We start from the raw sequence: 25,463 nt of genomic DNA, 5'->3' as shown, positions 1-25,463 counted from the left end.
GAAGCTTAGTATTAAGGCCGTGCTATAGGTGCTAAAGGTCTTTAATAAGAATTTATAGGCACTTTATAGTCGATTTTTCGGTGTTCTTATTAATTATGGTCCGTAACTTAATCGCATTCCATTGTGTAAGGATATTACGCTTATATTCTAGCCCTTTAAAGTAGTTACGTATAGCTTTACATAGCTTATTAAAGGGGACACTAAGGGGGTTGCTTTTAAGGTTGGTGTAATAGTAGTTAAGGGCTAGGCCGCGCAGCATAGTAGAATAGGCTTAGTTAAATTCCTATTTAGGAATATCAGCCTTCTGACAGAGGTCCGTAAAGATAGTTAGTTTAAAGTTAAAGTTATCGTTTTTACCGCTGTACTTGGATTTGTTAGTATAGAGCTTAGCTAGGTTAGCTAGCTCCTTACCGTAGGTCTTTACTTAGGTATTAGGCATAAGTTTCGTTAGTACGTCCCGTCTGACATGGATTATTGACAAGGATAAGACAGGCCATCCGACCAACGATGTGTGATAATCTTTTAAAGTAACCAATGAGAAAAAAGGAATTCTTCTGCCAAGCTCCGCGCATGCTAACGAAACTTATTGACCCGAGTTTACGAGTGGTCTATTACTTTCGGGTCCTGGATTTCAAACTTTCGCCAAGCCAGCTTCTGATTGCTTAGAAAAAAAACTTGCGGACGGTAGGTTATAGCAGAATCCACGTGACGAACATTAAAATATTATAAACGTTAAAATATCTATTACAAATATGAAGAATTGCATTATCGGGGGCTCCAAGACGTCGGAAATTTGTGGCAGCCTCACTGGATGGTAACAAAAGAATTCTAAGCGAGTGATCAGCAAAAAGTGAAAACCAGCTGTTTATTTCGCAGAAACATATTAAGAAGTTATAGCATAGCAACAAGCAGTTTTGTGTTGAAGTGGACCACCGCTCAAGGTTGAAGTAAACTCGGCGACTATCTCCGAGATTCCCCCGCGCCTTAATACTCAACACCTTGTAAACCTTAACCCAGCTCCACATCCCCTGTATTCTTGACTTCTCTCGAGGATCCTAATTTTTGACCATCACACACCAGAATACATCTTGAAGTAACCTTTAGGGGCTTAGTGTTTCTTCACAATCAAAATAGATCATCGTCAAACGCCAAGAGATCTCCCGCAGAATAGGCGCTAACCGTTTCAGCTCTTCAAAATGATTCGTCGTCGACTGCGCATATGGCATAGCAGCCGACCCGCTCAAGCGGCTCTTGATCTGGAAATTGCATGCGGTTTTACGCGCTGCTGTGCCTCATGGACATACCTCTTTATGTAGTAATTCGCTCTTGATTCTTTCCACAAGTTTTCCATCGCCTTCTCGCTTCCTTCACAGTCCTGTTGTTCTCTGCCACGTCTGCACCCATTGACGGCCATCATGCGTAACTTTATTGCGCTTGCATGGAAGGATCGGAGCATCCGCCACCAAGCTAATCGTGCATCAATTCATCCTGTATCTGGCCCAACATCGGGATCCTCGCCGGACCGAGAGGATGTCGGCTTCAAGTCTTGGCACTCATCACTTGTCCGAATTCCAAGCTGGCCCGAAGAAGCAAGACCATTGAAGGAACGCAATTGGATATCGAATTTATACCTTGTGGGAGACATTGTTTTAGTATTAGCACCAATATTTTTTCTACGTGAGTTCCCTATAGCTCAATATGCACTAGGCTGCGATCTAACACTCGAAGTTTTGGGTATTGCTGCCATTACCCTACATCGAAAGCCGACTGAGGGTAATTCATTTGGCTCTAAGGTTGGGTTTGCAACCCAACTTGTAAGTGTTGTGTAATGCAGTTAGGGCGCAACTGATGCGTAAAAGGGACCGACTATCTTCCCAATCGTTTTCGCTGCCATTATTGGACGAAGCATGAAGATGATTGCTCGATACCTGGCTGAGAAGGGAGCAAAGCTCAGCGTATGTCTCCTAACTTAGTCATAAGTGAATCAGAGGAAGGCTAAACTTGAAAACTAGACCTTAGAGCTTATGATGGCTAGCCAATCCGTGTGGGGAACCGTTGAGAGTCAACTTTTGATGAGGCGTCTTACCGTTGTTGGTATTCACTTGCTCTTTCTATGGTCTCTTTCTCCCCTGGGGGGCCAGGCGTCACTTCGACTTCTTCAGACAGCAGACTGGCCGCAGTACACTTCGGCAAAGCTCCGATATTTGACGACTGGACCGGGCGGGTCTATGTGGGGCTTGGGGACAATTTACGATGGCGGCCAAGGATTTAGAGATGTCAATGCGCTCTATGGAGCCTCACTGTTCGCACCGAACACGATAAAATCCGGACCTCAAGACGCGTGGGGTAATGTGAAAATTCCCTCTTTAGAGCCGCTCAATGCATCTGAACACGATGCCGATGGCTGGTTTACAGTCCCAACAATCACTTCTGCCGAAGGCTACTCATCATTGATAGGCTTGCCCGTTGTCGGTCGACCATTAGATGCCGACGCGAACTTCAGCCTAGAATCGGCGTATATCTCAGCACGGTGCGACCCGTTCGTCTTCATACCTGAGAAGAGTAATTTAAGTAACTATTACTCGCCGCAGTGGTGGTCACCGACGACTAACGACACTATGTTTACCCAAACTTCCTTCTTCCTAGATACAGATCAACCAGGTTCTATCGGATATTTCTCTGGGCAGAGTCAAGATCAGATAACTGCCGCGAGACGACTTGATAGCTTTTTTGGACATGAAAATAATTCTGCAACTGACGACCCATTAGCGACAAGTATGCGTAAGTTGATAATGGGATCCCTCTACCAAGGTGCAGTCAGCCTTGTGAACTGCTCTCTATCGCAAACCCATGTGGAAGCAATTGTCAATTGCACAAAGAGCCAATGTGGAGTTCAAAGGATACGGAGATCCCAGACGGATGCACGTCTGACGAATTTCACTGGATTAGAGCATTTTGACATAGTGACTGGATTTCTTAAAAACCTTCCAACAGCGTTTAACACTGGTGCAGGTTCTACACCGACTGAAAGATTTCTTTTTAACACAAACAGCATCCCTACTCATCAGACGACAGGTTTATTGAACGACGCGTTGTTGTCTGTACTGTTTGTAAACCTGACACAGGTGCCTATAGAGACCTTCTCCCGCCGCCTAAGCGTTATTCTCAACACTTATTATCAGCTGAGCGTTGCGCCGACAGGGTACAGCGGAGACCTCCCTCAAAATTTATCACTCTACGGACCGGATACGTTACCTGTCTCGGATGTCAACAAATATCTTCCGAGAAACGTCACAGCAGCCAATACCACCTTCTACGACTGGTGGCCTCTATTCTTCAACACCGTCGGTCAGAACCCTGCTGGAGTACCATTCATCGGCGCAACAACGAATGGCACTATCGTGCATCACCAAGAGATCTTCGTCTGTAATTTCGGTTGGCTATCCTTACTCCTTGCTGCCTCCAGTGTTATATTCTTTACAGGGCTGGCTGGTCTCTTACTTAAGCGAAAGACCCTAGCACCGGAACTCTTTGGCTTCGTTACGAGTATGACTTATGAAAATCCGTACATCAACATACTGGAAGGAGGAGTGCTAGACGCCATGGAGAGGGCTAGACTACTGAAGGATTTGAAAGTGCGCGTAGGCGATGTGCAAGGAAGTGAAGAGGTGGGACATGTTGCTTTGGGCACAGGCGCGAATATACGGAGGCTAGAGAGAGGACGCCTGTACATCTGAAGATATTAACGGTGGATCATATACTTCGAGTGCGGGCGTCTTCTCACTCATCCGGACTGGTTTGTACGATCATGCGTACTTGGAACTGTGGCAAAGCGTAAGAACGAGTTGGCCTTTGGGATAGGATTGATGTCTGAGGAGACTATTGGTTGGTGCGCTGGTCAAGTGTGATCAGTTCGCACTGCTTCAAAGGTCTTAAAGGAAAGAGACTCATAGATGGGGTGGGTTTCAGTGCGAGGCAGCAAGAGAGCTGGAATTTCAAGGAAGGTCAAAATTGAAGACGAGGCTGGCCGACAAAGACGCATGACTGTTCATCCTTCTCGTTTCGAACCTCGCTGGTTCATGGGTTGTCTTCGGAGTACGAGTGCTTGCTGGTGGCCAGTCCTTTCACATAAACAAGTCGTCGATGTGACCTGCCCGTTGTGGTGGCGTTTTGAGGCTTGGGAAGTGATTAAGGACATGGACAAGGAAAAAGACGGTCTCGGTTGCTACGATGCAAGCCGGCGAGTCACCAGCAACGCTCACCAATTGACCCTTGTCAGCTGGGGCAGTCTCGCGAAGGTGAGACTTGGCGCGAAACAAGCCGGGCATGCCAGGGGAACCGGACCTTTTCGCGGGCCGACTAGCGAATAAAACTCAACCACACAACGACGACATCGACGCATGAAACATCACCCTCCTAGCTGCCAGCACCATCTGGCCGTCGTTGCGTCCAGGGCATAGTCATGGCTACCCAGCGCGGTAATGTACCTGCATCAATCTACAAGAGCTGATCAACTTTGCTTGGCTGTCATGCTTGCTAATACCCTCGACGCTGTGTTTCACGGCCTAAAACGCGTTTCTTGGGGCGAGTCATCTTGAAATTCTCCTTGAATATGGTCGATCTCGAAACTTCGTTCCTGATTGACGGATCTTAGAATAGATGAATCAAAAATTGAGCTTCTGAGGATGCTGCATGAGAAATTATATAAGGCCTTTGCTTGGCTGCTTGGTTTCTTCCTCACTCACTACACACTCTCTGAGCGCTGTGCATTCTTTTTTGTACATACCTAGTACTTTCCAGTCTTCTATTCTTCTTCTAGCTGGTCTAGTAAAATTTTGAGCTCCTTCTACACTCTTTCCCTGAAACCTTTTGAGTACCCTGCGATACCACCATGCCTCTACGAACAACATTGAAGGCGCTAGCCGCTTTGCTTCTTACCTCGTCGGCAGATGCTCATATGATCATGGCCAGTCCAGTTCCGTTTAGTGTCGACAGCATCACCAATGCTCCTATCACAGCAGCCCAATATCCTTGCCAATCGAATGCTGGCTTCACCATCTCACAAATGAACAACATGAAAGTTGGAGATACTCAGAGTCTCTCTTTTAAAGGTTCCGCAGTTCATGGAGGGGGAAGCTGCCAGCTCAGCATCACAACTGACAAGGTCCCAACTGCCAACTCCAAGTTCAAGGTCATCATGTCCATGGAAGGAGGCTGCCCAGGCATCGACGGGCCCAAAGACTTCAGCTTCAAGATCCCAGACAGCATCCCCAACGGGCAAGTCACCCTCGCGTGGACTTGGTTTTCCAGACTGAGCGGCGGACCGGAGCTGTATATGAACTGCGCCCCCGTCACGGTTACCGGCGGCGCTAGCGACACATCCAAGTTCGACCAACTGCCGGACATGTTTGTCGCCAACATCGCCTCGGTCGACTGCAAGAGTCCGCCAAACCTCAACGTGCTGTTCCCCGACCCCGGCCAGAACGTCGTCACCGACGAGTCGGCCGCCAAGAACGAGGCCCCTACCGGTGCTGGCTGCGGTAAAGCCATCGCAGGCGGCGGCGGCGCATCCGCATCCGGCGGCGCGACCTCCGCCGCGGCCGGCCAGTCCTCTGCTGCCGTTTTCCAGCCCTCCGCCATCCAGTCCTCCGCCGCCGCGGCCATCCCAACCAGCAACCCAGGCGGCGTCTTCGCGCCCAGCGCCTCCAGCGCCGCGGCCATCGAACCGACCTCGACCATGACGACGCTCGTGACCGTAACCGCCTCTCTCTCCGACCCCGCCATGACGACCTCCGCCCCCGCAGCCTCCGAGCCCGCAGCTTCCGAACCCGTAGCTTCCGAGCCCGCGGCCTCCGCCTCCGCCCCCGCCGCCGCGGTGCCCACCTCGCCCGGCGGCGGCAACACGGGCTGCACGACCAATGGCGCGGTGCTCTGCAATGGCCCGACGCAGTTCGGGCTGTGCAATGACGGGAAGGTTGTCTGGCAGCCTGTTGCGGCGGGGACGACGTGCTCGAATGGGCAGATTACACGGCGCGCTTTTCATCGCCAGTTGAGGGGGCGCGTGGCGTTGCCGAGGGCTGAGGATGCTGTGGAGAGGATGTGAGGGGTGTGAGAGGTGGAGTTGGGGGTGGTTGAGTGGAATGCGCATTGGTTTGGGTTGGTTGTTTGGGAGGGCTTTGCAATAGATTCGCTGGTGGGATGGGGATTTAGGGATTAGGGGCTAGAAGCTGCATTTTCCTTTTTACTCTTCTTTTCCTTTTCTGGGTCTTGGGATTGGGGGTGGGTCGGCGCGTCGCATTTTCCGGCGTTGGGAAATTCTGCATTTTAGAAATGGCACTCAGGTGCTCTCTCTCCAGTTACAAGGTACACTCCTGGCGCTCGATCGGCCAAAAAAAACCCCTGTTCGAAAATCCTTGCATCTTTTTCCTGGCTTGGTGAAATCCTTGCATGACCTTGGATGTGACCTATATTAAGCTTTGGCCTGCCGGTTGTTTCGGCAGGGGTGCTGTGGCGGTGTTGCTGATCTCGGTTCCTGATTTCGGTGACCACTCGTTCGCAAGGCTGTGGTGCGAGGTGAGGCAGGCTACTGTGCTGGTTAGGTAGGGGAATGCGGTTTTTAGATGTTGGTAGGTTTGTGTTGGAGCTCGTCTGGACGACTTCTGCATATACACGGGATGATCATGTTTGGGGTGTGGAGTAGGGTTTGAGGTGGATGGGAGCTTGGAATAATCATTTGGTGCACTTTGTAGGAATATCATTCTTATCGATAAGAATTAGGCCAATTGGAGAGGTTAGGTAAATACAAAATACCCAATCAATAATAATAGCGAATCTTCATCGATAACCGATGGGCGCTGACGGGTTAAGGGATAATATTGTTTTTGTATGGGTCTCTATCTTCCGCTCAACCTCGACCTTTCCTAGTCCTCCCTGCTACCCCCTCCCCCCCTCTGCCCTCCATTTTTCCCCTCACCCCCTCCTCCTCCCGATAACAACTCTCCTAGCCAGCGGCGTCTCTCCCAGCGACATCCCCGAGGCCCCTGTCCCACCCATCTCCACATCTACAGCCACAGGGGCGCCGTCCTCACCCTCCCGCGGCAGCCGTAGCGCCAGGAATGCCTCCTCGGCCGGCGCCGCGGTGTCGAAGACGGCGTCCATGTACTTCTCAACCTCTTCCGGCGGGTGCACGGCGCGCGCGAGCCATTCGAGCACGCGCGGGTCGCCAGCTGATACGAGTGCTGTGACGGGCTGGTAGAGCTCTGGCTTGGGTTCTGGCGGGGCGGTGAGCTTGGCGGGGGTGGGAGTGGTGGTTGAAGTGATGGTTGAAGTGATGGTTGAAGTGGTAGTTGTAATGGTGGTGGCATCCGGAGCGGATTTTGGCGTGGCGGGTGTGGGTGGTATGGGGTTGGTGGTGGTGGACGGGGGCTGTTGTTTGGATTTGGTAACGAGGAACGAGGCGCGGACTTGGCGACCGCCGGGGAGGTACTCGAGGATGCTGTGTTCGGGGAAGTGCAGGCGGTCGCCGTTGCCTTCGTGAAATTCGAAGTAGATGGGGCGGAGAGCGGGTTTTTGGGGAGGGCCCAGAGGCGGGTAGGGGCTGGAGTGTGGTTGTCCAGGTACGTTGTAATGTGAGTATGGCGTCTGAGGTGGCTGTGGGGTGGGACTAGGTCCTGTAGGTGTTGCTGCGGGCGCCGGTAAGTTGAGTTTAGCTGGAGCACTCTTCGGAGGTGGAGGTGGAGGAGGCAGTTTGGGTTTCGCTGCCTGAGCTGCCTTTTGAGCTTCGAGGATCTTGGTCAACTCATTTATGTGACCCTGGAAGAATTCAAGCTGCTGGGCCGTGGCCTGTCCTGCAGCAACTATCTTCATGACAGCCTTCAGTTCTACATCAGTGCCCGCCCGTTGGGCAAGCATGTGAATGACTGGATCTGGAGCAGCTTGCGCAGCAGGTGTTGGGGTTGTCCTAGCGGGTTGCCCCGCGACAGGTGTTGAAGGAGTGCCTGTGTGTGATTGTGGTGTCGGCTGATTAGGACGAGATTGTTGTGACATAGGCGCTTTCGGTGTTGATGTTTGATGAACGGGCTGATACGGCGAGAAAGAAGTACCGGGAGTCGCGCTATATTGGTGCATATGCCTTTGAGCTGACGCTGGTAGAGGCGGTTCTTTCACGGTATAGAGGGTTATAGTGAAAATATGTGGATCTATCGTCAAATTGCCCTCTCCGATTCTAATCATAGCTTTGAGTAAAGCCTTGTCCCTGGCCATTGCCTCCTTATCCTCTGCGGTCCGGTCCTTCAGCTTTTTGACAGTTGTGGGTTTGGTATAGTATTTCTTGAAGTGGCAGCCGCTCAGCCATGTTTCTCGGGATCGCTTTAATGAGGCACCGAGAACACCACTACATAAGGAGGTTATTAGATGACATGTGACGCAGGTTTTGTGGATGACGTACCTTTGTATGAGCGATTGGAACTCATGGGCAGATAGGTCGGAGGGTTGTGGATCTGGGAGGGTTGGGAGAGGCTGACCGTCAATCAACTTCACAGGTAGTGGCTCTTGTACTGGCTCCAAGCCTTCCACAGGTGTTTGAACAATGGGAGTTGCCTCTTTGTTAGAGATAGCTGATCTCTTTCTTTTCAAAGTTGTTTCCTTCACAGGTTCGGCTTTGGCGGTCCTTGCTGATGTTCTTCGTCTTTCAGACATGTTGGCGAGAGACGGTGGGTATTACCATGCAAAGATAAACTTGGTTGAGGGTGAGTTGGCACAATGGTGGATTTCGTTAGGTCATGAAGAGATTGAGATTTGGTGAAGGTGGCGGCGGCGGACAGCGCGCTAAGGAAATAGTTGGCGGAAAAAGTGGTGATGGAGGCGGAGAATGAAAGCCGGGTTTCTATTCACAGAGCGTGTGTGTGAAGGAAGAAACGCAAATCAGACATATAACAGACAAGAGGTAGCAGGTTGGACCTCGCCGCCACGCAAGCCTAAAGACCTTGGCAGGCGCCACCCGATCACAGGCAAGCGGGCCATACAGGTCCCGACATCAAGTCAACCACCATGCCATCAAATCGTCTCCCGTATCGATTGCCAACTAAAGCACATAAAATTGGACTACCGCACATTAGTCATACGGATTCGCTGCATTCGGACTACTTGCAGGCCTCATAAATTAGCAGCCAGCATAAGGAAATTTGCGAAATGCGTCTAATGTGCTACGGACATGCTCGAAACCCTGCTCGCCAGGGGCAGACCCGCACTCGTCCAACTACATTGGGGAATCCTTCATAACGCTATGGGCAAAAGTAGGTGAAATGTCTCTCTTAAAGTCCTGCGGTCCTCCCATGGAGGATCTGCGCTCAACTCGCTCTCGATGAGAATGTTGCTTTCTTCAGGACTTCTGTCTATATTCGCCCTTCTGTCCCGGGCACTCGCACAGTCCTGCCACTTCCTAGATGGCTCTGTAGCGAGTTCTGATGTCCCCTGCAATCCATTAGCGCTGGTAAGCGCTTACTGTTTTTCAGACCAGGCTTGTCTCTCAAATGATCATTTCCCGCGAGGGCAGCCAATAGAGGGGTTTCGATGGAACGATATATTCGTTCGATATGATCGACGTACCAAATATTGATCCTGTTCCTCACCAAAATCTTCCTCACTTCCGCTCGAATTCGGTGAATCGTCGCGAAGTACTAGCCAGTCCTCTATACGAGCTTCGCTCTAAATAGCCTTATCGACGGTTTTGCGGATAAAATTGGGTAGTTACGAAGGTTGGCTTGACGCGGCCGAGACAGCGCTGTGCGCGCGACGCAGCTGCTTTACTATATCAACGGTAGATTCGACATCACGTATAGGATCAAAAGACATAGGGGTGAGGGCAAAATGTGGAAAATATGAGGCTGTTTGGAGGGCTCAATCAAACGTGTAAACGTTCAAAGATTTCGATGTTATGCAACATCGTTTCAGACGATATTTGCCAAGAACTAGGTTCGATATTTTAAACGACTAACTAAATACTGCTAGTGAGTGTCGATCGCTCGTTTCGACTTGCTTACACTAAATATCGAACGAATATATCGTTCCATCGAAACCCCTCTATGGGGCTGGATGGAACGACGAGGGGAAAACAATGGGCAGATCTAGTGATGGTTGGACATGCTACATAGCGTTAATTTCGGCATTAGCGACGTCTTCAGTATGCGTTCTTTGGACTGGTATTTGGGACCGGGCTGTGCGATAATTCTCCATTCTTCTCACGGAAATCCGAATTGGGCAAGCCGACGAAATGGTAGTTCGGTGGATGAAGGTTTAGACATAATGTCGGCATGATGGGCTTCCCGGCAAGTGGGTGAAGGGTGAGATTTAAAATAACTTATTCTGCACGTTCTGGTGGCGTAAGGCGGGTGGCGACCAAGGATTCTTCGTTGGTGGAGCTGAGCAGTTCGCCTTGGCATCCAAACATGCCCCGTTGAGGAAGCTAATGCTATGTAATCCGCACGTGCATGCCAAGCTTCCCACTTTGTGGATAACACTGACAGCTATCCTTTCAACGCTGTCACTATACATCTTCTTCCAGTATATATAAATGATCCTTGAACAGGTGAGGCCTATCCTATTTTTATGTGCGCAGACGGAAAACCGCGAGCCTTTGCGGTGTCGAGATGATTCCTTATCAGTATGAGTGTTCGCAGCCTAATAGGCCAGGCAACAAGTACACGTTTCATCTTTTCTTGTAAAAAGCATTCGATAGACTTGAATATTTAATTCGTACCCATTCGATACGCCGAAATTCCAGTACCATTGTTTCCTATAAATGCTAAAGTCATCTTTTGTGACCAGTAATTTATCCTCCTGTGTTCCTAGGACGCTTTTCAAACTTAATATTCCTCTCTTCCTCATACTCTGATCGCGCTCCTGATTATTTGAACTAGGATGGTGGACCTAGATCCCATATTAAAAAGAGCCTACTGGGCCTTAGCCGGTTTAGGGGGTGTATACACCATCTTCCTTCTCTGCCTAACGAATCATTCCCTGCAGCGGCAGTACGTCAGCCATTCCCACCTCTTTATCTCTATGCCACTGTTAATACTATGAACAGTGCTCTATACGCCCATAAATTCCACACCGGCTTTTGGCACGATATTGACAATCCGGAATCCTTCGGTTTCGCAAGTATGAAAACAGCCCCTGAGCTCTTTGAATGAAAGGGAAGGAATCAACCGCCTAACGCCTGGCAGAGAACCAAGTAACACCATTCAATCTCACCACCCCTGACGGCGAGACCCTCTACTGCTGGCACATCCTCCCCTTAGACGTCTACGCCGAACACGAGCGCGAAATCACAGCTCAGCCCTCCGGCCCAGCCGACGATCTCACGAAGACAGTCGGCTACAAGCTGCTAAAAGCCGACCCAAAAAGCCGGGTCATAATAAACTGTACGCTCTCTCCCCTCCCCCTCAAATACCCCGCTAATGCCCCGCTAACCAACCCCTCCAGTCCACGGCGTGAGTCTTCGCTCACCCTCTCTCCCCATTCCATCCCCCAACCACCACTCCTCCATCCACCCCTTACTAACCCTCCCCCCTTAGAACGCCGGCCACGTCGCCCAAGGCTGGCGCACAAACACCTACGCCTCCCTCACCACCCTCGCACACACCCACATCCTAACCTGCGACTACCGCGGCTTCGGCCGCTCCACCGGCACGCCCACCGAACCCGGCCTCCTAACCGACGGCATCGCCCTGACCCACTTCGTCCTGCACACACTCTCCCACCCCTCCACCCGCACGCTGCTCCTCGGCCAATCCCTCGGCACCGCCATCACCGCGGGCGTGGCTCTGCACTATGCCGACCCGGGCTCGCCGGCCCTGCCCGCCGCGATCGCGCGCCCGCCGGCGGCCGGCGGCAAGGGCGGCGGCGGCCCGCAGCGCTTCGCGGGCGTCGTGCTGGTCGCTGCGTTCCCGTCGCTGCCGGAGCTGCTGAAGACGTACCGGATCGGGGGGTTCTTGCCCGTGCTGTCGCCGCTGCGGCCGTATCCGTACCTCACCTCTCTGCTCGAGAAGCGGGTTGTGGATACGTGGGCGACGGGGGCACGGATGGCGGCGCTGGTGGGGGCGGCGGGGAGGGGTGGGGTGGGGGTTAGGGTTACCGTGCTGCATGCGAGGGATGATGGCGATATTAGCTGGAAGCTTGGCGAGGAGGTGTTTAAGGGGATGGAGCGGGTTATGATGGGGGAGGAAGGTGTGGTGAGGACCGACGAGCGGAGGAGCGTGCTTGGGCGGGAGAGGGTCACGCGGGGCGCGGTGGTGTACCGGGCTGTGGAGGATTGGGCGGGGAGCGCGGAGAGGGTGGTGGAGTTGGAGGTGGTCAGGCATGGAGGTGAGTTCGGTGCTGTTTCTTACAGTCCTATGCAGAGGTTTGGAGAGGGATGGATGGCGGGATTGGACGTGTATAACATTGCGCTAACTGGTACAGGACACAACCGCATCATGACCTTTGCACCCGTAGCTCTCGCGGTAACTAGGGCGTTCGAATCCGTATAGACAGCAAAATCTCACACGAGAAACTGGGGTATAGAAATGGGTTAGATAGCAAGAGCCGAGTCGAGTCCAGTTCATTTTCATCCACTATTACACTATTCATACACCCATCTTTTCCAAACCCAGAAAACCCAAGATCCTCTAAATGCAAGCCCATGAAACGCGCCAGGACATCTATAATGATGATATGCGCGCCGTCCCGTTCGTCCAAGCTAATACAATTCTTTGAAAATGCCACTCCCAAATACTAGTCCTATAACCCTGCTCATTTGTTCCGATCCTTCTGCGCCTTCTCGTACTTCGTCACCAGTTCCCTCTGCAGCTGCGGCGGCGCGGGACTATAGTGGCTAAACTCCATCGAGAACTCGCCCTTGCCCTGTGTCGCGGCGCGCAGCTGCGTCGAGAAGCCGAACATGCTGTTCAAGCTGCAATCGGCGTACAGCGTGAAGTCCTCAGGGCCGATCTCCGTGTCGTTGATGACGGCGTTGCGTTTATTCAGCAGGCCGACGATGTTGCCCTGGAACTCATTCGGGGCTGTGATGGTGGTCTTCATCAGCGGCTCCAACACCTGCGGCTTCGCGGCCATGAAGGCCTTGCGGAACGCCTGCTGCGTCGCCATCTTGAACGCCATTTCGGACGAGTCTGTCATATGGGTTGCGCCGTCGTTGATCACCATTGATGTGCCCAGGACTTTGTGTCCGAGGAGCGGGCCCTTGATGCAGGATGCCATGAAACCCTTCTCGCAAGCAAACAAGAACTTCTCGGAAATAGTGCCGCCAGAAATGCGCTGCTCGAATTTATTGTCGGCGAGCGACCCGGTGGGCTCCATGAAACCAACGACGCGCGCGAAGTCACCGGCACCACCAGTCTGCTTCTTGAGCGTGTGGTCGAAGGGTACGTGTGAGGTGATTGTCTCGCGATAGGCCACTTGAGGCTGGCCGGTTTCGCAGTCGACTTTGTACTCACGACGCATGCGCTCAACGTAAATGTCCAGATGGAGTTCACCCATGCCAGAGATGATAGTCTCTTGGCTTTCAGGATCGACATGGACTCTGAAGGTCGGGTCCTCACGTTGGAAGCGGCTCATAGCTTTTGAGAAGTTCGGCGTATCCTTTGTGTTCTTGGGTTTGATGGACAGTGAGATGACAGGTTCGGGAACAAACATCGATGTCTAGATCCGTTAGCATAGTGTACATAGTGTAAAGCAAGCACCTTACCATCGTATATCCCAAAGTGCCATCAGTGAACGTATCACCAGAAGCACAGTCAACACCGAACACTGCGCAGATTTCTCCTGCTCCAATCTCCTGCACTTCCTCCATCTCATTCGAATGCATTCTCACAATCTTTGGAATTTTCACCCTCTTATCTGACCTTGCGTTGAAAACGTTCATGCCCTTTTTCAATGTTCCTTGATACACCCGTACGTACGTCAGCTGCCCAAAGTTGCTTTCTTCCAACTTGAACGCCAACCCAACAAACGGCAGCGAGTTATACGAGACCAGCTTGACGGGTGCTTCCTGCCGCCTCCGGTCTAAGGCTAGGTTCTCGACTTCTGAAGGGTTAGGGAGATAGTCGCAAACAGCGTCCAGCATAGGCTGAACGGCCTTATCGGCTAGCGCAGAGCCCATCAGCACCGGCGTGAACTTGAGAGATACGGTCGCCCTGCGGATAGCAGCCTTGATCTGCTCGACTGTTGGCTCCCGTTCATCCAGGAAAATCTCCGCGATCTCATCGTCCACATCCGCAAGCGTCTCGATCAGCTTCGCCCTCTTCTCTTTCGCAAGCCCCACCAGGTCCGCCGGTATTTCGTCCTTTTCAACGATAACTTCTCCCTTTGCACCTTCGTTATAGATTGCCTTCATCCTGATCAGGTCAACGACTCCTATGAACCCATCTTCTCTTCCAATTGGAACCTGTAATGCAGCAGCGGGTATCCGCAGTTTCTGGTTAATCTGATCAACCGCCTTCCACGGATTCGCGCCCATCCGGTCCATCTTGTTGACGAAGGAAATTCTCGGTATATTGTACCTTCGCATCTGACGATCCACAGTAATTGTCTGCGACTGCACGCCTGATACCGCGCACAAAATCATGACAGCTCCATCTAGGACTCGAAGGGCCCTCTCCACCTCAATTGTGAAGTCAATATGTCCTGGTGTGTCGATCAAATTGATATGGTACCGCTCCTCCTTCCCGTTCTCTTTCTTCACCCAGTCGCAGAACGTCGCCGCCGATTGAATCGTGATACCCTTCTCGCGCTCCAAGTCCATCGAGTCCATTTTAGCTCCGACAGCATCTTTACCTCTGACCTCGTGGATCGAATTGATACGGCCGGTATAGTACAGGACACGCTCGGTTGCCGTAGTCTTCCCAGAGTCGATATGTGCCTACGCCCATCAGCCAAGTCCCCACTCCCATACGTCTGTTTCCTCCTGGACAGATAGCAATCCGTACCGCAATACCAATATTCCGCACCCTCGCCAACCTCGCCGCCTCCTCAGGATTCAAATTCTCAATAATCGTTTCTTGCGCCAGCATCCCCGGATCCGCAGCCGCCTGCTCAAGCCTATCTTCAAATCAGCACATTATCCCGCCACATATCCAGTCCCCAAAAACCACTCACACAGCCGCTGCAGCCCCTGACTGCCACCGCCTCGCCCGCACCTCCCCCACCCGCGCCCAATTCGCATCGCGGCTCCAAAGCGGCTGCAGTGCCGCCGTCGACGCACAGCGCTGCGAAGCGGAAACCGGGCTCCTGCACCCCAGCCGCGCGCAATTGCGCAGCGAGCTCAGGGTCGCAAACGGGCCCCTGACGAGCCCATTGACCCTCATACTGAATAACAAAACAAGCACGGAAAAAGGAAGGGACGACGCGGTGGTCGAAATAATCGTGGTTGCAACAAATCAAGCCCGGCCAAAAAAAGTCGATATCGGGGGTCCGGAGCTTTTGGGACTGGCTTGGCGCGAATCCCGTCGTCACGTGCTTGCACTCCCTTTGATGTTGTGCCGGGTTATATGGGTTGTATTGATTATGCGCTGAGAGCTGCGTGCGACTTTTCGTGATATGCCTTAGCTGTTATTCTTTTCCTCCCTTCGCGAATTTAGGCAACTCCTTCTCCTAGCCAATCTACCTCACAACCCAATTGAAAGCGCACAAGCTAAGGCGACTTCACCAGCACGAAAGTATCTCCCCATCAATACACTAAAATAAGCTATATGCCCCCACAATCTCCCGCCCCGTTTCTTGGCCAACTCATCCTATACCAAAGCTGCCATTATCCTGAACCGGTCTCCAAAAAGAAACAAGCAGAAGCCTACTGTCTTTTCAACAACAGCAGCGCCCCGCGCCCCGCGCAAACCCCCCAGGAAAATGAGTAGAGAGAACTGATTGAGGATGGGGTAAAATCACATTCCACCTTCGCAAACGAAAGTTCTTTTCAAAACAAAAGCTCCTGCAATGCTGATCGACGAAATCCCCTGAGTTTGGAAACGCTGTGTAAACGCTGTATAACGAGTAAAATGGGCCATGAAAGAAACATCACTTCAAGAAGATGCTAGTGAGAGAAGGGAGAGATGGTAGAGAGGAGAGAGATACACTAGCAAAGTAGAGGGTTGCAAGACTGGCATCTAGCGGATCGTTTCTCCCTCAAAATTTGGCGTCTGCATGAGCTCCCCGGTGCCTGCTGTTGTTTCTGCCGGCGCGGATTCATGCGCAGCATCGCCTTCTTCGTTGGTTCCAGTAGCAGCACCTTCAGTAGCGGGCTCAGCAGGTCCAGATTCCTCCTCGTGATGGCTTCCCTCGCCCGTACCGTTAGCCGTGACCCTTTCCTTCACTTTGGTCACACCCTCGCCAACTTTCCGCTTACCCTTAGCAACGATGCTCTCACCCTGTCCAGCCTTGGATCGAACTGAAGCGGTTCGCCTTGGCGGAGAGTTGACCTTATCGTGCGTTTTGCTAGCCGAACTAGCAGTGGGTCGCATCATTCGTGCCAAGAAACCCTCGTCAGGTCCTTTAATAGACTGTCTAGAGTCTGGACGCTTGGGAAGCTGTGGGCCGAGCGAAAGTGGGCCGAGCGAAAGGCGGCCGGCCGGCTTCCGGGCTGGCGCAGCAGGTTTGAGTGTAGCTGGGCGCTCACGGGCGATAGTAGAAGGTCTGCGCGTGAGAGTCTGCGGCACTGTGCCATCTTCATGCTTTGCTGCATATGATGCAGTAGGAGCAATCAGATGAGGAGGAAGTCGCACAGGACGCGTTGGGGACTTTGGGCGCGGCTTGCCGAAGGGTGAGGTATTAGTGGCATCCTTAGCGGTATCCTTGGTAGTTTCCTTTGCAGCCTCTTTTGTAGCAGCCGGAGTAGCGGGTTTGGATGGAGCTTTTGGCTTGGTTGTTGCATTAGTAGCGACAGAAGCTGTAGAGGGCCTTAGGGAGGATCTAGTGGCCTTCGCAGCTGGAGCTTTGGACTGATCTTTAGCTTGAACCAACGAGAGCTTCGACACAGGTGATTTGGTCGGAGATGTTACACTGAGCGCAGTCGGCGTCCTCGGGGTTTTGGGAAGAGCAGGCGATTTAGGGATTGCAGCACTCTTGGATGATGATGGCTTAGTAATGTTCTCCTTGGCAGTAGATATCGCAGGAAGTTTATGAGAGGAGGATTTTGCGGCCGTCTTCGAAGTAGTCGTATGGCTCGTTGTACCATTGACCTTGGCCTTGGGCTGGGAGGCTGTCACTGAGGCCTTGGTCTTCTCAGCAGTGCTCTTCGAAGCCTCTGCAGATGCTTCTGCAGGTGCTTCTGCAGGCGCGTCTGCAGGTGTCTCTGCAGGTGCCTCTGTGGGTACCTCTGTGGGTGCCTCCGTGGGTGTCTCCGTGGGTGCCTCTGTAGGTGCCCCTGTCTGCTTCTCTTCACTCTTAGCGAGTGACAGCGGGGCTTCCGCCGGAAGTGGAGGTGCTTCACCGCTAGAAACAGCAGCTTCGTCTTTCGGATCTAAAGGTCTCAAAGACACGTCCTTGTCTTCAGCTGACGATACAGGTTTGTCCGGGTTTTCGCTCGGCGCGTCCTTGGAAGGCGAAGCCGGCTTCTCAACCTCCTTCACAGGAGTGGCAGGAGTGTCTTCTGTCTTAGCCACAGGCTCCTCGGTTTTGGCCTTCTTATTCTCCAAAGGCGAACCCGGCTCTGGGAAATTAGATCCCTTCATTATGCTCCCTAGATTGAACATTATGCCGGATGTTGCCTGGTCTCGGATTTCGGGCGCGGGTATCGAAGATTCTCTTTCTTCAACTACCTCTTCGATGTCTAGGCTCCTCTTGCGATCTTCCTTCTCCTGGCTCACAGTCTTCTTCAATTCCTCAATGAGCTCCGACCCGTGTTCCTGGATAATGCTGAAGCTCTCTCCGCGATTGGCGGTCGGGCTGTTGAGGCCGTCGCTTGTGCTTTTGGCGGTTCCGACGAAGGCAGTCGACTTGACAGAGACGAAGCTGGCGCGAACTTTGGAGGTAGAACGGATTTCTTCGGTGTTGCTAGTGGCGTTGCCGACGGGAGAGTGGCCGCGGGGTTCAGGGGAGGAAGGAGTGTTTTGGTTCTCGAACATAGCCCGAAGGTTACGAACACCGCCACTGCTTGCGCGATTTGCGGACATGGCTACGAGAGGAATTGCGAAGGTCAGTGGGCTCTACAATCTGGTGTATATCCTTCTTGTGGATGTCGATGGGGTTTCTGGAAGGGGACGTGGAATGCTTGTCGAAATTGTGACTGGGATCAGTCGAGTTGCTGAAACGCGTCTACAGTGTGATGTTTACAGGCAGGTGGCATCGCACTACGAGGAGCTAGAAATATCTAGAAATGTCAATACACTCACAATTTGGGGGTTCTAGCAGGCGGGCATGTTCAGGCGGATGCTTCGGTGTTGATGAATTTCTGCGATGTAGGGTGAAAGGAGAGAGCGTGGCCTTGCTGGCTAGCCAAAGCACATGACGCCAAGAGGCCAATAATCAATGCATCTGAAAATATCCCCCCGCTGCCCGGCAGCACTGCAGAGCTTTATACGTATTGCGGCTGAGAATTAAGCTGTTTGCAGTGTGAGACAATCACTGCCATTGAGATCTCACAACTGCTGCTCGCTGAGATATTGGCCTTCTCTCATCCCCCAATCAGAACGCGTAACTTGACTATCAGGTTTACAGGAGCTGAGATGGACATTACAATCAACCAGATTTACTTTCAATTGTTCGCTGGTACTCTAAGTCTAGCCAATTCCATTGATTAATCTTGTCCGTCTCAAGAAATTCGCCTCCCACGCCATTTCAAACCATCCCTTCTTGATATCTTCCGAGTCAAGAATCCCCACATAGCACAAACGCCTTGAGACATTCTAGGCGAACTAAATTTGAGAAGATATAGCAGAAGCTATTCATAACCAACAGAGTGGATTTGTTGGGATATCTCCCACCACAGTTCCTAAATTTTTCCGAAATCCTCATGCCACCTCAACAATATCAATATCCTTCTCATACTCCCAGGCCTTATGTTCTTGCCACACATGATCAATCAACGATGATATACTCTCACACGTTGTATCCGTAGTTCTGTGCCGACTGCAGAGCACACACGCATACCCTCCGCCCTCGCGATGTGACTTGATAACGAACCGAGGCTCCACATGGAAGACCCGATCCGCAAACCTATCTCTCTCATGCTCCTTGATTAACTCCCATATTTTACCCGGCCTTATAGGAATCCTGGCGCTGCAGTACGGACAGCTTGCATTGCCGCCATCTCGAAAGTTATCCGCGAGTAACTGGTTGGTATGATTCTGGAGATCCAGCGAATAGATGCAGTACAGACCGTGAGTTGCTGCACGAGTGCTTATAGAGGTCGGACCAGAGATTATTGTAACGCTTGTTTCTCTTGACCTGGATCTTGGCCGAGAAAGAGAACGAGAACGACCTAATCGTGTAGAAGGAGCAGGTAGAGCTAGTTGCTGGGGTGCAGAGGTGAGCATCCGTTGACGCTGTTGAGACAGAGCATCTATTGCTGCAGCGCGTGCTGCTCGTGACGCGTTGAGAAGGCGGGCAAGATGGTGGGAAACGGGTTCGTGCTTAGGACCGTAAACCAACGCGCTGTCTTGAAAGATGGTTATGATGGTTTGTTGAAGTGTAATTATTTGAGCCTGTAGTTGGTTTTGCGCAACCACTACGGAAAGGAATGAGCCATTAGTATGGCATCCAGGGCTGCAAGAAAGCACGAGAGATTTCGCTCACAGTCGCCTACTGCAAATTGATCTCCAAGACGATTGAATCCTCGATCATATTCCTGCCTTACGAGAGACCCAGAGCTGTATATCGACTCTTCATCACTGTCTTCGTAGTCGTTTTCTCGTCGCCTTCTGCGCCTACCATATGTAGCTTCAATATCGTCGTCTCGTCGGCGTCGATCTATCGGGTCGTATCTATTCTCCGCGGTTTTTTCCTCCCTCTTTCTAAGTTTCCTGTAAAGATCGCTCATGGACCCAAAAGAGTCCATAATCGTGTGGACCAGGGATACCACAACGACCGTCGTCTCGAGGGCTCCTTTTGCCTATCCATGGGTTAGATCATCCATCACCGCTGCATATATAAACTCGACAGTAACTAACCGATCTGAGAGAGTCCATGTTGGATAAGACCAAAAGTTTGTCGTGGAGATCGGATTGAAGCAGCGTGAGTGAGAAATAAATCCACGCATCACCCGACTGTCACTCGTTTAGGCACCCACTTGACCTGCACCACGTCCGTGATTGCAAGCAGCTGCTGCTCCATGTTCCTTTGCGACTGCATAATCGCTCCCAGCTTGCACCCCATTGGTTGTATGTCACAAGCTGCGGTTGACCTCGCTCAGAGCTGTAAAGCGGACTGGGTGTCTGAATGTTTCGGCGTCCAAATCATATGATGAACCTAGAGGAAAGGCCGCAATTTTAGCCTTGCGATTGGTGTCTGACTTGTCAGTTCTCGAGCCAAGACTCTAGAATGTTCGTAGCTCAGCCACAGGTCTGCGTAGAGGACTCACATACCCTGGCGAGCTGAAGCGGTGATGGGAAAGGTGGAGGGGCTTGGTTGTTTTTTTCCGCAGGATAATCGCCCGTCTTCGGCCCCCAAACCAAACACCGCCACAGCACAAAGACCAGTGACACCTGAGCTGTTCTGGAAAATCAGTCATGAGACATTGGGTTCTTTCGCATTCTTTTGCGTTTTCCCTATTAGCACGCACAAGAATATTTACCTTCGAATGCTTTCTTCTACCGTGGTGATCTGCGTCCATGCCAGATCGTCTCGGCATCGCGTTATGCAAGCGGTTCAGCTCCTAAGGCGTTGTTTATGGTTAAAAGCATGCATGGTGACACCAAAGTCAATGCTTTAGGACTTCGGACTCATGGATGAAAACAAGAAACTACAAGCCTTGCCAAAGGTGGTGGGCACGGATCCATTTGTATATTGGGCCCTATACAACTGTTACCTGTCGAAGGCTAAAATAAATATGAACCATTTAAGGGGTCGTTCGGTTGCAAATCGCCTCCATATCATAATCTGTTCAATCCGTGCGCCTTTTAATATCGCCCGTTTTGAAATTAGTGGCGGCTACTACCATGGCTCATTTGAATCTGATTGTTCGGTGAGGCTCCATAATGAGGCTCCAGATTTGACTTTGCATAATGCGTGATTGACGTCGGTGAGCGACTCGAATAAGCCCCTCTCTGCCACCAGGTCTCTATCGCGACTCCCTACTTTGGTGTAGCAATGGAGTCTCCTCTTCAGCCAACGACCTCTCTACGATCAACGTTTCCTACATCTTTGCTCACCTCCCGTACGAGTCGTAGTAGAGTTACAGCGACGCCCGCGACGCCCCGAAAACAAGCTTATTACGATCACGAAGGTTAAGATAATATTATATAAGGCTTGTAAATGCGACTGCAGTATCGCCATCGGGGCTTGTGGAGTCACTATATTATAAGAAGTTGTCACTTTGGCGCGTATGCGAGAGCTCTATATTGATACGGAATATGGAACAGGAGGTCGAAGCTACATATTGAAATGGTGCCAAGAACCTCATTTCAACTACTGTGTATAGCTTGCAAATTTGACGCACTTAGCGATATGGAGGAGCTCCATATTCAAAAGTCGTCAGATCTACCGAACAACAGCCTCATGTTCAGATTTGAGCTCCATTTCGGTTACAATATGGAGGTGCAACCGAACGACCCCTAATTTCTCTCCCTAGATATCCCGAATATCCCTTGGGCTGGTACAATTCGTCCTACCGTTATCGATAAGAGCTAGCCAATAGGATCAATAGGATTAAGGCTCCGTGATGAAGAATATGAGGTCGTAAAATCTGCTGATTTCCATATAAAATTGCTATATACACCCAATCTTTGGAGTTAAGTCACTCAAGATAAGACAACTAATATTCATCGTTTCTACAGAACGGAATTTTGCAAACGGCGAAGTTTGGAGGAAGATTTTTAGATTTGAGCTCCATTTCGGTTACAATATGGAGCCTCCATATCGAATATGGAGGTGCAACCGAACACCCCCTATATCATCAAAAGTACGATTGGAAGGCATGGTTGATTGATGTATAATATTTGAATCTATGTAGGTAATATGCGTACTTTTGATTCTGGTGTTTTAGTTCTGCGCACGATCCAATTATCGTAGGCCCAAGGGAGAGAGAATATTCGCAAAAAAAAAAGGCAACCCTGAATCTGGTATCAAACTTCTCCAAACCCCGAATATCCCCATCTATCAGAACCTTTTGACAAATTCCACCTTGACATCTCTCTTAATCAAGAGCTGGTCAATGAAGCACTCCGCAATTGAATTGAAGTACCATGTATGCGCCAAAACATCCGTAAGAATCCACGCTGTGTTGCCATTGTAATTAATGTTTCCAGTGTACACACTAATATCCGACGCAGCAGCGGTCCGGTAGTTTGGTTTGTTGATGTAGTACTCGGGGCTAACGTGAACAAAGCCGAACGAAATTGGTGGGAGCCTAGGGACAGGGTCATTGTAGTGTGTAACGCGGTAGTTTCCTCCAGGTTGTTTCGTAATAAAGTCACTCAGCTTCGGTCCTGCAATACGAGGAGAACCGAAAGTATAGAGAGCCACCGTATATCCGGACTTGCGCATTTCAGCGGCGGCAAGGTCAGCGATGGCACCACCTAGACTATGGCCAACAGCTACTATCTTGTAGTTGGGGTATGAGGCTACTGCGCTCTTGACTGCAGCAAGAACACTGCTCCGTGCTTCGGTCCATGAGTCCCAGAAGCCCTGGTGAGCAGTGCAGCCGCTGCAGATATCGGTGGTGACAGTTGTGAAGTCTAGATCGGCAATCCAGTTTTTGATGGACGCGGACCCACGGAATGAAACAACAATGAGGCTATTCGTGCTGTCGACTGCTACAAATCCGGTGACATCTGTGATAAGGGAACTGTGATGAGTGTTAGTTTTTGACCATAGCAGGCTAACCTGAAAGCCGCATGAGAGCATGGAAAAGAACGCAACTGCCCTGAAGGTAGCTATAGTACACTTTCGATCGCACGTGGCTCATGATATGCAGACGGAGCTTGAAACAAAGACCAAATTCAATGTTTCTTCTGACTGGTTACTTCCCCTGAAGTACAGGGGTCAGGATAGCCCTTGCTGAGGTTTGTGTTCCAGAATGCTTAATTTTACGGGATACAGAGTTCGAGAGGACCATGGGAAGTAACGGGCAGTAGATAAATGGTGAAACTGGAGATGGAATCGGATACCCACTTCTCAAACCCGATGATAGTATTAGTTGTGTCTGCCTCAACCATCGGACAGTTGCCCGAAGAACAGGCTACCTTCGCGTTCGGGATTCCGTTATAATTTATCGAGCAGTACGCTGCCGCCGCATATTGCTCCATGAGTTGAAATGTTGAGAACAAACTGGAGCTTATAGCTTTATCGAGACAAATGTCAGCAATAGACAATCAAGTGAATAGGACAGCTCAGACATACACCTCTTTTCCTGGGGAGTGGGAGCAGCATAGCTTCCAGTCAGGCTGAGCAAGCCAATGGCCAATAGAGAAAAAGGAGACATGATTCAATGGAGGAAGTGGTGATGGCCAGACAGCAAGTCAAAGGGGCCCAGTCCGTCCATTTTATGGTACCTTCCAGTCCTTTCTAACTCCATCTCGATTACAAGGAGATACTGTTAGACCATTGCAAGGTGAATTTCAAGACCCAGGTACCTCGGTGACAGTGCGCCAAAGCAAGCCACGACGGTTCCTCGAAGGGTGTGCCTACAAGGTCATCTGGCAAATAGACGGAGGTGTACACTTCTTCGAGATTAATACCTTATTTCCCCCTGGAAACGAACATCACGAAGGTACACAATCCTATTGGTGGGTGTTAGTGAAATGGCCCGGCGGCTCGTAGTTCGACGGCCCTGACTAAGGATGCCAGGGTCCTAAACCTGGTTCCATCCCTTTCTGGCCCATGATGAGAAATCGATATAGCGATCACCAACCTTGCGCGGGGGAAGTTGTGGGGTGTTGTCCAGCATTATTTCTAGCATCATTGGTTGGATTTCGGAGAGATTCACTGTGACCACCACGGCAATTTTCCAGGGTTGTTATCGAGCCGCTGCAAGGCCACATCTCGCTTCCTGGGGTTGCACGTTACCTCGCTTCCTTTTAGTGTGTTGTGGCCAACCTGCCCTAAAACGGTTTTAACACCTTCTAGCACTGTCTCCCCACATCTGAGCTTTGCGGGGAAGCCATGCTTTCTCGTGTTTCTCCAAGAAAGAACTGGCCTGACAGGCATCGGTATCTGTAGTCCGTAAATTAAGTGTGTGAAGTGTATCGGCTTCCTCCGTACTTCGACGGGTTGACCAATTAGGAACGGTGATTTCTTTAACCTCCCGAGGTCGTCCCGAAGCTGTAGCTTCACCGCTGGGGCCAATACTGCTATTCGTTGGGACTATTCCCCGCAACGGTGGCGTCCACACGGTAGGTGGCCCGTGCGGGAACACCAGAATCAGCAGTACGCGCATCACTATAGATTCAATCAATATATTTTGTTGGTAGGGGGGGTATGTGGACATCCACAGGAGCTTCCTACGATCACGTAATAGCTTCGCTTATTTGTATATATTCTCGTTCTTCGTAACAACTCCACCTTATGGAGTCCTCACATATTATACACCTGCGTGACATATTTTTGTCAACCATGCCTTCTAATCATCTTCTAATGATATAGACTCTGCTCCACCGACCCAATACCCTATTCCACCAACTCGGGAAGCCAAACAACCTCCCGAAAGCCCTAGCCGCTGCCCGCACTCGAACCTCTACGGGTTAGGGATTACGACTCCTGTAGCCTAGATCCTATTGATTCTATTGGCTGAGCCTTATCGATAACGTGTGGACGAATTTTACCGTTGCGGGGGATAAAGCACCGCGTGAACTGGAGGAAACAAGAAAAGACGTAGCGAGGTTTCTAAGTGGACATGGAATACTAACCTGGCTCTCAGGCTGAGAAAAAGGTGGCCGATATTCGTCCATGCGCCCGCACTAAAATCGCTCAATTTCTCTACCTAGCTAATACCTAGTCATTTGCCCATCTCTCCTCTCACATTCATGTAGCCTTTTAGTATACCAATTATACATACTTTCCACCTTTGCCTCGTCTGATTCTTGAAATATCTGTGTAAATATAGCTAGCGCTGCCTTCTCCGTAGCTGTCCGCCTGGTTGCCACCAACTGTACATAGTAATTGTAGCGAAGCCGTATGCTTGGCTGCAAGAACCTTCGCAATCCCGCAGTGTCGTGATCTTCATCAAATATCGTGAGGCTTCCACCTGTATGATATTGCCAAATTTCATCGACCTCTCTGCAGAGACAGCGTTGTATTCGCATTTTGGCGGCCACAAGGGAGGC

The 25,463-nt window shown here is 51.0% G+C and overlaps 8 protein-coding genes across 8 annotated transcripts; 3 read left to right on the top strand and 5 right to left on the bottom strand.

Moving 5' to 3' along the window:
* Positions 1–1,415: 1,415 nt before the first annotated feature.
* Positions 1,416–3,737, top strand: K441DRAFT_683413 (uncharacterized protein; the record flags this gene model as incomplete). Its single annotated transcript, XM_067651686.1, has 4 exons — positions 1,416–1,677; positions 1,729–1,814; positions 1,860–1,955; positions 2,013–3,737. 4 exons carry the CDS (start codon positions 1,416–1,418, stop codon positions 3,735–3,737), a joined length of 2,169 nt encoding a protein of 722 aa, XP_067510400.1.
* Positions 3,738–4,891: 1,154 nt separating this feature from the next.
* K441DRAFT_672500 (lytic polysaccharide monooxygenase) lies at positions 4,892–6,103 on the top strand (the record flags this gene model as incomplete). Its single annotated transcript, XM_067650560.1, has 1 exon — positions 4,892–6,103. The coding sequence occupies one exon, from the start codon at positions 4,892–4,894 to the stop codon at positions 6,101–6,103; it is 1,212 nt and encodes a 403-aa protein (XP_067510399.1).
* A 635-nt stretch (positions 6,104–6,738) lies between these two features.
* K441DRAFT_624957 (uncharacterized protein) lies at positions 6,739–8,940 on the bottom strand. Its single transcript, XM_067646093.1, has 2 exons — positions 8,447–8,940; positions 6,739–8,392 (listed from the first exon to the last, which is right to left on the bottom strand). The coding sequence occupies exons 1-2, from the start codon at positions 8,695–8,697 to the stop codon at positions 6,970–6,972; spliced, it is 1,674 nt and encodes a 557-aa protein (XP_067510398.1). The 5' UTR covers positions 8,698–8,940; the 3' UTR covers positions 6,739–6,969.
* Positions 8,941–10,726: 1,786 nt separating this feature from the next.
* On the top strand, positions 10,727–12,518 carry K441DRAFT_624955 (uncharacterized protein; the record flags this gene model as incomplete). Its single annotated transcript, XM_067646092.1, has 6 exons — positions 10,727–11,027; positions 11,084–11,157; positions 11,223–11,420; positions 11,482–11,489; positions 11,574–12,363; positions 12,460–12,518. Coding segments are annotated over exons 1-6 (1,239 nt in total), but the record flags the coding sequence as incomplete, so codon positions are not given.
* A 271-nt stretch (positions 12,519–12,789) lies between these two features.
* Positions 12,790–15,359, bottom strand: K441DRAFT_672497 (elongation factor G, mitochondrial; the record flags this gene model as incomplete). The annotated part of the gene is made up of 4 exons (XM_067650559.1): positions 12,790–13,695; positions 13,742–14,914; positions 14,982–15,093; positions 15,151–15,359. 4 exons carry the CDS (start codon positions 15,357–15,359, stop codon positions 12,790–12,792), a joined length of 2,400 nt encoding a protein of 799 aa, XP_067510396.1.
* Positions 15,360–16,154: 795 nt separating this feature from the next.
* K441DRAFT_599902 (uncharacterized protein) lies at positions 16,155–18,173 on the bottom strand (the record flags this gene model as incomplete). The annotated part of the gene is made up of 2 exons (XM_067645169.1): positions 17,429–18,173; positions 16,155–17,314 (listed from the first exon to the last, which is right to left on the bottom strand). The coding sequence occupies exons 1-2, from the start codon at positions 18,156–18,158 to the stop codon at positions 16,155–16,157; spliced, it is 1,890 nt and encodes a 629-aa protein (XP_067510395.1). The 5' UTR covers positions 18,159–18,173.
* A 477-nt stretch (positions 18,174–18,650) lies between these two features.
* Positions 18,651–20,576, bottom strand: K441DRAFT_691812 (uncharacterized protein). The gene is made up of 3 exons (XM_067652511.1): positions 20,154–20,576; positions 19,780–20,095; positions 18,651–19,711 (listed from the first exon to the last, which is right to left on the bottom strand). The coding sequence occupies exons 1-3, from the start codon at positions 20,169–20,171 to the stop codon at positions 18,996–18,998; spliced, it is 1,050 nt and encodes a 349-aa protein (XP_067510394.1). The 5' UTR covers positions 20,172–20,576; the 3' UTR covers positions 18,651–18,995.
* A 1,540-nt stretch (positions 20,577–22,116) lies between these two features.
* K441DRAFT_624947 (alpha/beta-hydrolase) lies at positions 22,117–23,616 on the bottom strand. Its single transcript, XM_067646091.1, has 3 exons — positions 23,542–23,616; positions 23,314–23,482; positions 22,117–22,987 (listed from the first exon to the last, which is right to left on the bottom strand). The coding sequence occupies exons 2-3, from the start codon at positions 23,445–23,447 to the stop codon at positions 22,300–22,302; spliced, it is 822 nt and encodes a 273-aa protein (XP_067510393.1). The 5' UTR covers positions 23,448–23,482; positions 23,542–23,616; the 3' UTR covers positions 22,117–22,299.
* Positions 23,617–25,463: the final 1,847 nt, after the last annotated feature.

The sequence above is a fragment of the Cenococcum geophilum genome, assembly GCF_001692895.1.
Source record: "Cenococcum geophilum 1.58 unplaced genomic scaffold K441scaffold_1, whole genome shotgun sequence".
Classification (NCBI taxonomy): Eukaryota; Fungi; Ascomycota; class Dothideomycetes; order Gloniales; family Gloniaceae; genus Cenococcum; species Cenococcum geophilum.
This window is presented reverse-complemented; position numbering and strand designations above follow the sequence as displayed.

Coding starts and splice junctions, on each gene's coding strand:
- K441DRAFT_624947 (XM_067646091.1), bottom strand. CDS start 23,447: ATGGAGCAATATGCGGCGGCAGCGTACTGCTCGATAAATTATAACGGA. Junction 22,988..23,313: donor ACTATCATCGGGTTTGAGAA/GTGGGTATCCGA, acceptor CACTCATCACAG/TTCCCTTATCACAGATGTCA.
- K441DRAFT_691812 (XM_067652511.1), bottom strand. Junction 19,712..19,779: donor TCAATTTGCAGTAGGCGACT/GTGAGCGAAATC, acceptor TCCTTTCCGTAG/TGGTTGCGCAAAACCAACTA.
- K441DRAFT_624957 (XM_067646093.1), bottom strand. CDS start 8,697: ATGTCTGAAAGACGAAGAACATCAGCAAGGACCGCCAAAGCCGAACCT. Junction 8,393..8,446: donor TTCCAATCGCTCATACAAAG/GTACGTCATCCA, acceptor CTCCTTATGTAG/TGGTGTTCTCGGTGCCTCAT.